At 42.1% G+C, this 12,628-nt stretch overlaps 1 protein-coding gene across 4 annotated transcripts in view; it reads left to right on the top strand.

Annotated features, from left to right (window-relative positions):
* The window catches only part of SPTY2D1 (SPT2 chromatin protein domain containing 1), a 31,812-nt gene extending 20,443 nt beyond the window's left edge, over positions 1-11,369 (top strand). For all 4 annotated transcript variants that reach the window (XM_029582218.1, XM_029582219.1, XM_029582217.1 and 1 more), the window contains 3 exons: positions 1,645-1,804; positions 3,746-3,823; positions 6,115-11,369. In XM_029582218.1, coding sequence (XP_029438078.1) covers positions 1,645-1,804; positions 3,746-3,823; positions 6,115-6,208 — 332 coding nt within the window. In that variant the 3' untranslated portion in view covers positions 6,209-11,369. The remainder of the gene's footprint in view (positions 1-1,644; positions 1,805-3,745; positions 3,824-6,114) is intronic.
* The last annotated feature ends 1,259 nt before the right edge of the window (positions 11,370-12,628 follow it).

Raw genomic sequence — 12,628 nt, 5'->3', positions numbered from 1 at the left:
CATTTTGTTCTGTTGTCTCCATCTATTTTTTTTTTTTCCTTCTTTACGTACAGAACATCAAAGAAATGTTCAGATTTCCAATCTTCCGGCACATTCCTTTTTTTTTTTTTTTTTGAGGTTTGCTACTGGGCAGAGCTGCCCAGCATCTGGGGGCAGAGCTGTAGGCTCCCTTTGGAGATGTTTGCGTTCCCTCTCTCTCGTGGTTCAGAGTCCACGGTGAGAGAAATTGTATTTGAGCATCTCCCTGTGCGAGAGTCTCCTGGCTTTCAGCGCACTTCAAGGTTCCGCGTGTCCGTGTTTGAGAAAGCCCTTCTCGTGATCTTGTGGTTTTTGGCGCAGAGGGAGGCCAGCAGTGCGCGCCTTTCCCCGAGCTGCTTGGGCACCACAGTTTGCTCTGGTGCCTCAAGATTTTATCTGCACATCAGCTCTCCAAAGCTGCTTTTTTTTTTTTAATGTGCCAACTGAAAGAGGCTCGAAGATTTACCGTAACTCAGGGCTGGCTGCGGATGAGCATTTTTCGGGATAACCGCATTGAATCTTCATGAGGTACATTTGATTTTAAAAAGGGTTAATTTGCATAACTAGACCAATTTGTGACCCTCCAGGACCGGAGTTGAACACCCCCTGCTGTAGCCCAGTAGTGTTTTTCTAGTGTAAGCTTGCAGTGACAGAGCATTGATCGTGTGGGTCCTGGTGTAGGCCTCTCCCCTCCCTTCCAGCCTGAAGTTGATAAGCGTTACCTGGGAGGGGGGATCTCCCCCTCTGATCTTGGTCAACAGTTTCCTGGAGTGGTGAGAGAGCAGGGGGAAGTCCCCCCCCCCCCCTCTGTATTATGACCCCTTTTAGGGGTTGAGGCCGAGCGCCTGTGTAAATTGGAACCCCTAGGCTCAGTGCAGCCGGATCCTTGAGCGACTCCCCTTCACCACCTGGGCGCCAGTACTAGGCCACTGCAATCATGCTTTGATGCTGTATGTCCTAATAAGGATTGTCTCCAAACAAGGGGTTCTCAAGCCAGGCCTCTGGAGACACCTAAGCAGTCCGGTTTCCAGGATATCCTCAATGAATATGCACGAGGTAGATTTGCATGCACTGGCCTCCATTGTGTACAGATCTATATTACGCATATTCATTGTGGGTATCCTGAAAACTTGAGTGGCTAGGTGTGTGTCCCAAAGCCTGGGCTGAGAAGCACTGCTTTACTTGCTCTGTTCAGCCTGTGACTGTCGTCGGTGTCACTTGCAGGTTTGTTGCCCAGCCCAACTGGGCAGTGTGTGTTGTGTGTGTGTGTTCTGCACTGGGATTTGATCTTTGATCTGGATGCAGCCCGTTTCCAGCTTCTAGCTTGGAGCCAAGAACCCAGAAACTGCTGTATAATCCAGTGGTCCTCAACCCGATCCCTGGGGCACACCCTGCCAGTCTGGTTTTCAGGCTATCCACAATAAATATGTAGTGCCTTCGTTTTATGCAAATTTGAATTCCTGCATGTTGTGGCTGGATGTGTCCCAGGTTTGGGAAGCCCTGGATTAGTGTGCTAACTTCAGTAGGCACTTACAGTACAGAATATTAACGTGGCCCTGTGATCATGATTGACCCAGTCCCCTTTTATCTTCTGTAATCACTTTGTCTTGACTTTTTAATGCCCAGGACCTCCTTTGCCCCCTATAACATCTGCCTACAAGCGGAAGATTGACGATGACGATGAAGAATATGATTCTGAAATGGATGATTTCATTGATGATGGTGGGGAAAGTCAGGATGAAATATCTAAGCACATAAGAGAAATATTTGGATATGATAAAAACAAGTAAGCTAAACGCAGAGGGCAGTTCTCTTATATCTACCAGATGACTTAAGCTAGGAGCCGTCATAACTATTCACAATAAGGCACATACATTAATGTTGCTAAATGTTTTAAATTATATCAACTTAAACAGGTGCCATCAGGGAACGGTAACATAATTTCATAATAAATACTAATTGTTGGGTGTGATAAACATGTCCATTTCTATCTTTATCAGCTATAAACTGAATTGTTAAATATGGTGCGCTGAGCCGAGTGCACTCTTAACGTGCTATTGGATGCGGGTAGAATAGGCGCTAATCAATCCCCTAATGCAATAACGGGATTAGCACCTATTTAACGTGCGCCTAACGCGGAGTGAATGCAATAGCGCCCATCACGTGCAAATGCATGTAAATGAGGCTATTAGGCATTCACTCCCGATGCAAAAAGAAAAATGTGCGCCTTCCAACGCACATTTAACTGTCATCTATTAACGCCTATCAATCACACCAAAAAAACCCACACACACCAACGGTGTATTCCAGTACACACCAATGTAAACAATTCAAAAACAACAAGTGTCCTGGTACTAAATTTTAAATAGCACCTAATACGCCAAACTACTTATGTATGACCCTCTATTCACGGGCAGACATTGTCAGTACTGCTCGTTTTGCATAGGGGTCACTAAACCTTTAATCAAATATAATTTTTTGTTGATTTTTCAAAAATTTTTTAAACAATTGCAATCGAGAATAAAAAAACGGATACTTATCCGGATACTTATCCGGGATACTTATCCGGGTTCCGAGTGCGGATAAGTATCCGTTTTTTTATTCTCGATTGCAATTGTTTAAAAAATTTTTGAAAAATCAACAAAAAATTATATTTGATTAAAGGTTTAGTGACCCCTATGCAAAACGAGCAGTACTGACAATGTCTGCCCGTGAATAGAGGGTCATACATAAGTAGTTTGGCGTATTAGGTGCTATTTAAAATTTAGTACCAGGACACTTGTTGTTTTTGAATCTATTAACGCCTGCCAGGAGCAGGCGTTAATAAATGTGCGCATCAAAAAAAGAAGAAAAAGAAAAGAAAAAAAAAATTGACGATCGGACCCATCGCAAAAAAAAAAACGATGCCGAGTTTAACGGTGTCTGTTTTCGTTACTGGGTTTATCCTTTTGTACAGATTTGTATTTGGTTGTGGCTGCTAACAGTACACCGGCTTTCAAAAAGCTTTATGTCAAATGGCAGGACAGCCTTAAAAATGCTCAGTCTGCTCTCACCTCCCCCAGATTATCTCTGAATCAAGCTGGAAGCTAAGGGAAAGGAAACCAGAGAAGTTCCACGCAGAGCCTACTTTGCAGCATGCAAACATCCTTTGGGGCGCCGCGCGGGCGCTTGACCGTTCAGCGCCCGCTTTCTACGCAACTTCATTGCATCGGCCCCAGAGGCAGCTGCACTTGGCCATGCCTGTCATGCCGGCACGGATTTCCAAAGTGGGAGTTTGCATGCACGCTGCCTTTAAAAACTGAAGCAAACAATGCTAGTGAAAAGCACACGGGGACTTTGCATCAGTAGGGGAGGTTGAAATTTTACCCCCTAAATTGAGGGCCGTGGTGCAGAATTGGGACTGTCCTGCCTTCACTTTGACCAGGTCTTTCTGTGCAGCTTACACAAGGGTTCAGCCAGCCTGAGATGCAGGAATACCTTCCCTCAGTCTTGCGTAAAGAGAAAATACATGGTGTGCTGGCCAACCATTAAGGGTTCGTGCTTTCCTGCTCTTACGGGTGTATGGATGTGCCGGCATTATACAGCTCAGAAAATGGCTCGTCCTGCTGGCTATAGAATTGGTGGCAAACTTGGCAAGAATGGCACATTTGTTATCTTCCTTTCAGCTCAGATTGTCGCCTTTGGTACAATGTGCTTTAGAGAGTGACTATGTTTGATTTGTATTTAGATACAAAGATGAGAGTGACTATGCCCTGCGCTACATGGAGACCAGCTGGAAAGAGCAACAAAAGGAGGAATCCAGGAGGTAGATTTCAGCAAACATTTTTACGTGCAAAACAAGGGGTGGGAAGGGATGGCACTGCAGTCTTTTTACCTTAGTGACTGTCTGAAGTCTTAGTCTTTGCTTATATTAGATGCTGCACTTTACCCATAATGCTTTGCGCTATTTTTTTTTGGTGGGTCAGAAGGTGAAGCACTGTGAGAAAAATAAAGGGTAAAAGCACAGGACAAGCCTGGCTCGCGCTGAATATTTTCCACAGGTGGAGGAAATGTCAGTGCCGATTGTGCTCTCTTGCCGTATACGTTAAATGTGATACCCAATATGAAAATAGGCTTTCCTAGCGTGTAGACAGATGGCCTCAGGACCAGTGGGTTATGCACCTCTGCCAGCCGATGGAGACGGTGCAAACTGACGCCACAGTATATTTACTCCTGCAGTGACACCAGCCTGCCAGTATTCTCCGTCTCCAGCAGATGATGGACGTGCATCTCCCTCCTGGGGATTGCTTCAGATTTTAGAAGGAGAATTTTATAAAGAAAAGAAAAAGCCCTGCTCTCCTGCGGTGATACTTAAAGGTCCCTCCCCCACTTGAGAATTTCTGAAATGATTTCTGTGATCCCTCAGATGTGAGCCTTGGTCCGGTAGCTGTTTTTTTTTCAGCCAGCGTGGACTTAGTTGATTGTACAGCTTAAAGGAAGTGGGTGCAGGAAGCTGAGCACGGTGGTGACGCAGCTGTCGACCGCCTCAGTACTCAGCTGGGAAAGGCTGAACTCAGGTAAGTTTAAAAAGAAAAAGAATGACAGAGGAGAGGGGTTGTGTAGGACTTTCTCAGTGCTCAGCGTGCCATTCCGACGTTCGTTCTGTGCGCTTTCCTGCATGTTTGGCTGCCCTCTACAGGACTGTCGGTGTGCGCAGTGCATCTGGCTGTGCTTCCGAATTGTGCACCCGGTTTCTTTTGGGCGCGCTGTGCGTACGTTCTAAAACGTATCGGTTGTGTGTCCAGGTTTGGCGCAGTGTCAGGACACTTCGTTTTGCAGTGCATAGACTTGGGGTGCCTAACTTTTATGTGCATAGATTGTGTGCTTAGTTTCTCAGCATGAATCGGCTGGACGCACATCTTCAGTTGCCTGCTGAGCGTACTGACGAGCTAATGGCGCCGGTGACCTAGAAACCTAAGTCCCCTGTCAGAGCTGCTTAGAAGCTCAGGGAGAATGATCTTCCTCTGATTTTGCTAAGCCTGGTTCTTCCCAGCCTGATAATGGCCTGGTTAAGGACTTGTCTGGAGGAACGCCTGACCTTGGAACTCCCTTGACTGGTTCCTCCGCAGGGGAAGGCAGCTCAGTGGGGCCCGCACAAGTGCCTTCTGGTTTTGGCCTGGATCCTTCTGCCTTTTCTTGGGTAGAATTTTTTCAAGGATTGCAATCCATCAGGTACTGTCCTCAGCCCTGCCCAACCCTGTCAGGTCAGATCCTCAGGCGGTATATCAGATTGTCTAGAGACACCGTCATCGCAGATATTCTTACCCCGATGCAGAGCGCAACTCGAAACATAGCGTCAGATGCTACATAACGTTCATTGCTGCCGCTGCTCTGGGACAGAAAATCCTCCACAAGAGGGAAGTAATTTATTTTATTTGCACAAGAATAGTCTAAAAACAAAAGGGACCATTAAGGACTGATGATTAAATATGGCCCGCAGGAAGCATGCATAAGCTGAAAGTACTTGAAACGTACGGATGGTATAATAGATGGTCCTTAGCAGCGAATATTGAATGCGCTGTCACTATAGTAACGTTTTAATAAGTTTTGTTGAATGTTTATTTTCATATTGGGTATCACATGGTATGCATTCAGTTTTTGACGCTTTACTTTTTCATATACATTAAATGTTCAAAACTCTAACAATGGCCAGTAGATTGTTTTGTTAGAATACGGGAGTTACCCAAGGACATGAGACTAGTTTGCTGGTGACTTCGTATGTATTTCCCCGTTGTTTTCTTTCAAGCTCCAATACCACACATTGAAAGGGGAGAACACTTTCAGGTTCTCCCTCTATCAAAACCCAGAAGCTCCTCAGACTTGATAACATCCTGTCTCCACCACAGGCTCATGTGCTTGGGGCTGCAATAGAGAAAATGGGAATGTGAGCTTCCAGAAGCTGGAGACTTGAGTAATAGATTTTAGCAAGTATCACGAAGATTTAGATCGTTACCTACCAGAAAATCCCCCTTTCAGTGTCAAGGTCTGCATTTACCTGTTTCCAGATGCTCTAACTTTGATATGACAGTGAAGAAATGTCCTTTTCATTTGTGGCAGCTTGAGGCTGGGCATGGAAGAAGATCTGGAGGAGCTGAAGCGCGAAGAGGCAGAACTAAAAGCCAAGAAGCGAGTAAAGAAACAGAAATCCTGATCGCGTCTGGTTTCCAGTGATGCTTTGGGTTTCTCTTACCTCTTTATTCCTCCCTACCCAACACACCCGCTTCCTCATCAAACATCCAAAAAAACTCTCTTTTTTTTTTTTTCCCCTCTATCACACTGTTACCCAAGGATGAGAGAATTCCACAAATGGAATCAGAGCTGGAGGGGGAAAGCTTTAGCTGACCAGCATTATTTATTTATAATTATAATAAGATGAATTATTTTTATTTAAAGAAATTATTATGTAGATTAAATAGTTGGAAAATTGTAAGAAAAAAAAGTTTCATTAATAGAGCTGAGGGCAGTAAAAAAAGGGGCTGCCTGGTTTTGTACTTGGTTTGATTAGAACCTGTTTAAGAGAGTTTGTGTTCCGAATTTAGAATACAGCAAGAAGTAACTAATTTGCTACTTAGCTTGTTGTACATTGTCTTCACGTTTGTGTCCAGCCTGTGGTTTCTGGTGAACCTGCCATTCTGATCTCGTGCATTTCCACTTGACAACTTATAATTGAAGCTGTGATGATCAATATTTTATGCAGTTCATCCTTTTTTCAATAAGATATATCAAATTTGGAAGAATCATAGTGTCACGGCTGGTTAATTCCTTTGCTATTAGAGCCCTGCTTTTTTTTTTTTTTTTTTAATTGTATAAACTCAAAAGCAAAATGAGTTTTGGTGGTCTACACCCAGTTCGTGTCACGTGCCTCTCCCTCCCCAAATTGACAGTTTTCGGGCTGCTGAGAGAAATTGAGGCTTAGAACTGCAGACTGGGTGGAGGGTGCTTTTGCATGGCTATGTGGGGAAGCTTCCCCAGGTGTTTCCATATGTCGTGCATCGTTCTACCTAGGTTATCTTTAACGAGCTCCAAAGAAATGCATCCGTTTCATCCAGGTTTTAAAATGAAATTCAGAAATGTTATGACAAAATTGATAAGCAAGTCAATTTGTTTCATTCCTTTGATCCAGAATTTGTAAAGCAGCCTTTTTCCATAGTGATCACAAGAATGTATTACAGTATGAAACTCAGCACCTGGTATGTGTGCACTGCACAGCTATAACTGTCTTCAGAACCAGATGTTAATGTATTAACATTTTGGTGGCGCAAATGTGTACAGGATGTAGTGATAAATTAACAGCACTTCCATAGACCTGCAGTTAGAACTTTTTCTTCTTGACATGGCAGTTTTCTTGCTCTTTTGGGCTTATCCCTCAGGAGGCTCTGGCCTCTGGCGGGCTATGAGACCATGAGCCCTTCATTCTCTGCCCTAACTCAGCCCAGTCATTACAGTGACCATCCTTGGCTGTGGACTATTGACATGGCACCCTACGTTTCGCCACTAGGTGTCGACATTGAGCTTGATGAACACACCCACCCTGTGGGGGGCTGTGAGTGCTGGCTCCACAAGGTCCCCAGCCAGCCTGGGAAGCAGAAGCTTGGCCCAGGAATTGAACAAAGCTCCTCCACGTGCTTAATTAAGCAGAACTTAATTATTTGGCTGTAACCATATTTTCTGAGAAGGACAACAGTGAAAACAAACTTACCATGATAGTAAATCATTTCCAACATATCTCCTTTGCCTTATAGCCTTTTGTTGCTACAGGTAAGATGCTAGATTTAGTATGCAGAGTTAGCACTAATCAGCATTTTGCTTATCATGAAAAACAAAAACTTAGTGCCAAGGAGAGAGAGGTGTCAAACTTATAAAAGGAAGCCTACGGGCTGGCTTGAATGGCAGTGCAAAGATCAGAGCAGCCGTGCCACCCTGTCCGCTGGAAAATTCAAATCGGTGAGTGGAAGAAGGGGGTGATTGGAAAGGATTGTGCTTTTAACAGCAAGATTTTAAAAATTTAAAAGGGGGTGTCAGCTCCTCCCACTTGAGTCATCATAGGCCAGGTCACCCATTACATGCTTTTGAAATAGCACCCAGTCGGTGGCTTAAGTGTGGGGATATTTAAATAATCACCTTGGGTGGTCAAATAGTATTTTCTCAGTCTAATTTGGAACACTTTGTTATAAAAAAAAAAAAAAATGTCTAAGTGCTTTAACATCCTTTCCCCTATATTGAGCTGCAAGTAAAAAAGTCAATTTAAAAATCAATTTTTCCAAGTAGAACCTTATGAAGACCAAACTGAGACCTTCACTGTGCATATCCTGCATTAGTCATGTGGCAGTTATCCTAAATGAATATGTAATCCTAATAGTCTTGCACTGGTTTCTCAGAACTACAAACTGAAATGGTAAATGTGCCAAAAGTACAGCCCTCTGTTCTAATACCAAGATGACAAATTTAATTCAAGCCAAACCAAAGGATTTTCCCTGAAATAAAGGGAAGCAGCGTTTTGGTTTGTAGGTCATTTTGTAGATCTGTGGAGAAAAAAATCCCATTTTTATTACCTTCTGTGACTCTGCTTTACACGTTACATTTAAAAACTACAATTCGTCTGCTAAATGACATGCATTAATTGCTCTCACTCTTCAAGGAGGTTGAAGTACTTTTTTTCTGTCCTTAATTTAAATCTGTATTAAAAGACCAGAAACTTCCATCTAATGCATACACAAAATATACGAAAACTAAAACGAATGTTGCACCAGCAGGATGATGTGGCGACAGTTATAGATAACTAACACTGACACTTAAAACAATAAATACTGTGTAAGTATAACCTGAAGCAGAAAGTAATCAACCAACCACACCATCACTAAATATTCTATTAAAAGAAACCCCATGCCCACAAAGATTCCCAATGAAATGATATTTTGCAGTTGCATGAAATGTGGCAGATACTGTACCTTTGGCAGTTGTCAGCTTTAAAAGCATGCTCACTGATTTTATTTTTAATGGGACCATAGATTAGCTAATAGTTCTTTTACTAGGGGACAAAAAAGGGCTTGTTTTATCAGAAACGTTTACAGTGATAAATGAAATTTAATCCCAAAATAGAATTTTCCTAAGATGCAGATTCTCTTTTCATAGAACAGAAGTAGCAGGCGGATCTTGCAGACTTTTAAGTACCAGCCAGCACCATACAAAATTTATGAGGGATTCCAATTGGGAAGGATCCTATTTAGCTTTTCTGTGTAGGACTGTTAGTGCCCTGGTGTCTAAAAGGTGCCTATGTCCTAAGCATTTTTCCTATAGAAACAAATTGAGACAAACCTTTAGGTATATCTGGCCCCATGTGCAAGCACAGGAGAGAAGGTTAAGTCACTTGCCTAAGATAACTCAGTTGATAGTGTACAAAATGAAGGTTGCCATCATAATGTTACACTGCAAGCCCTGGTCCTGAGGAGCACGTTTGCAGATTTATTAGCTCTTAAATATTTTAAAGCCCCTGCCTCTGCTCTCAAGCCCTTCCAGTTTTGAGTATTCCAGCAGTGGTATTGGCGATGCACAAAAGTCGATCGTGCTTTGTGGGTGATCTGCCATTGAAAACCAAATTTGTAGGAACATTTTAAAATGTGATTTTTAAAAAAATTGCCCCCAGGTCTTCCTTTTACCTATAGACATAGAACATGATGGCAGATAAAGACCCATACAGCCCTAGACTCTTTCTTTTCCTTTGGGATACCTGCCAAACTGAGCCCATCATCACCAGCTAGCACACCTGACCTTTCACAGGACTCTCGATATGCCAACCTGTGCCGAAACCAGTTCTTTAGTCTGTGATCACACAGGAAGGTCAGAGGTGATGAGAAAGGCACTTGGAAAAAAAAATATGCGGAATATTATTGCAAATAGAGGCACAAGACAAATAAAAAGGATTTTGGAGCAATAAAACATCAATATGAGGACCAGCCACTTTGAGTAGATGAGAACTACATATTTCTCAAGCACCAAGAATGTGCCCTTAGTATTAAGCCCTGAATCAGCCAAGTTGATTGAGTAGTTCAGGTCTTATACATCCTTATGTCTACGTAAGTGGCTTGATGTTAATTGCTGAATAGAGTCCCACCTAGTGAAGAATAATACCTGTGCAGCCAGGTATTATTTGCTGGAATGAGCTTTTTGCCACAAACGTAACAGCTGGAAATGTCTTTCAGAAATCTTCCATTTACCAAATAGCTGACATGTTCTTTAATTTCAGGGTTTGTGTTTGAGTGCAGATTTCTAGCTGTCCATTCATTCTGAGCTGGTTCATTAGTTTATTTTTCTCTATAATGACCCTTTGTCTGACTGCATCCATTTCAGTGTGATGTAGGAGGCCCCCTTTCTTTATCCTAATATACTAAAATGTGTTCTGTGTAATACTCTCATTTAGACGAAAAATATGTATATTATCTTGAGGTTCCGAAACTGGAACAGAGTCGATTAATGACCCATTTTTAATACCTGTTTGCATTCAGATTTTTAATGCAGTGATTACAAATGTGCCTTTTATTGTTTAAAAGTAACATATTCAAGAATATGTAAAGATACAAGAATCAGAGTGTGAAATACGGGAATTCTCAGATGCTTATTACCGTTTCAGGTGCACCTATACTCGGCCCTTGGTTTTGATTTGTTTTTTATATAAGAGAATAAGTCAAATTTGAAGCTAAACTTTAGCATTTTTTTTACAGCGGTGTTTACAGTTTATGGAAAAATATTTTGGAGGCCAGGGGACCGACTATGGCAGCTTTGAGTGGCTTGTGGAGTCAGAATGCTTTTTAAGTAGATTTGTATATAGCTATATATATTGCAGAGTAAAATATCAAATTTGAGTGGCAATCTGGAATGGATTTTGTTATCCAACTGTGACTTCAGGAAACAAATATGTAAAAATTCTATCTATAAAGTATTTAGCATATTACCAGATTATAGCAAAAGACCAAAACACACTTTGAGGGAGGAAGGGTGCAGAGTAAAATAATTGGTGGGAAAAGGCTAGAATGCTATTTAGAATGTATGAGTTATTTATTTGAGTGGATTATCAAGGACAGCCTAAGAGTTTTCCCTCTTGATTTCTCATTTGTTGCTAAAACTGACTGTGCTTTTTTCACAGTGAGGTGAATTAGGCAACGATGTGCATAACTGAAATTTTCTCTGGTGCTGTCAAATGAAATCATTTTGTGCTAGAAAATTTGTATCTTTGCACTTGTGCGAAAGAAAAATCAGTTTCCAAATCATGTACATAATACATTACATGAATTAAACTTTATTGATTTTTTTTTTTTGCATTTGTGTGCTTTGTAATTCCTTTAGAACAGAGTACAATTTAGCTTTCCCAGTGTAGTGAGAGTGAAGCTGCAGCGCACATCTTTGCTGTTTGTGTCTGCTATGACTTTACAAAGAGAAGAATGGGGGTTATATCCAGGAGTGAGAGAAGGTTGCAAACTCCTACAGCCTTTCTATGGAGGAAACTAAAGTGGATCTCAGCCTCGCTCACTAATAAGCCCCGAGCGCAGGATGTGAGCAGTGAGCTGAGGGCCAGGCCTTTTGGTTGAAACTGAGAACCTGTACAATCCTGGGAGAAAAGGGTGCAGGGGGGTCAATGCACTGCCACCTGCCTGGAAAACTGGATGTAATGACCATGGCGCAAACTCAGCAGGATAAAACCCACATCCATCAAGCAAATGGAAAAAAAAAGAACTGCTGAACGTTTATTTATTGCATGTTACCAAACATTTGAATCCCAGGATAAAATAGAATCAGCCCTAGAGTACCTGTGGACACAAGATGATTATGACAAGGTGTCCTCCCTAGGCAGAAGGGCATTTACTATGTGGGTGTGTGCATATTACAAAAGACGATAAGAGAACAAATCCATAAAGAAATAATTTTAAAAAGCTCTAGGTACCTGCAAACATCAGCTCTGCTGTATGTGATGTGATATAAATATTTGTATTAGTTCTAACCTGGGAGGTCACCTCCTCCCATCTGTATTACTTATTTATTGATCTATGCCAGTACAAATATTTACCAGAGATGCTGCATAGCCTCACTATGTCATCTTCCACAAACCTGCACAAAGAAGATGGTCTTTAAAAAAAGTAATAATTTAGAAAATACACAAATCTACATAAAACCATAAATTGAACCAACTGTTCTTTCGCAAGTAGATGGAGCAATCCTTGCAAACTCAGGTAAGAAAAATTATTTAAAGAAATACAGTACCTGAATTTAATCTGCAGGAAGTGCCTGAAAAGCAGAAGGCAAATTCTGAGCAGCAGCCTTCCTGGATTCATTCATATCTTTCTACTAATACTATAGTCCATCCAAGGAAAGGGGAATTTGGGCTATCTTACTACCTTCTGTCATCTTAACTTCCCTACAGTTGCCTGTCTCTTTTCATCCCCATAACTGGTGATTCTCTCTTCAGTCTCTCTCTGTTCTCTAGTGGGGGGGTGGGGAGAGAGCAGGCCCTCCCATTGTGCTGGCCTCTCCAGGACTGCCACAGGTTTCTGACAGAGGGTGGAGGCTCTGCTGGCACTCT

This window comes from Rhinatrema bivittatum, chromosome 17 (assembly GCF_901001135.1).
Source record: "Rhinatrema bivittatum chromosome 17, aRhiBiv1.1, whole genome shotgun sequence".
In the NCBI taxonomy this organism is placed as follows: domain Eukaryota; kingdom Metazoa; phylum Chordata; class Amphibia; order Gymnophiona; family Rhinatrematidae; genus Rhinatrema; species Rhinatrema bivittatum.
Note: the sequence above shows the minus strand (reverse complement) of the source record. Positions and strands in the feature narration are given on the sequence as shown.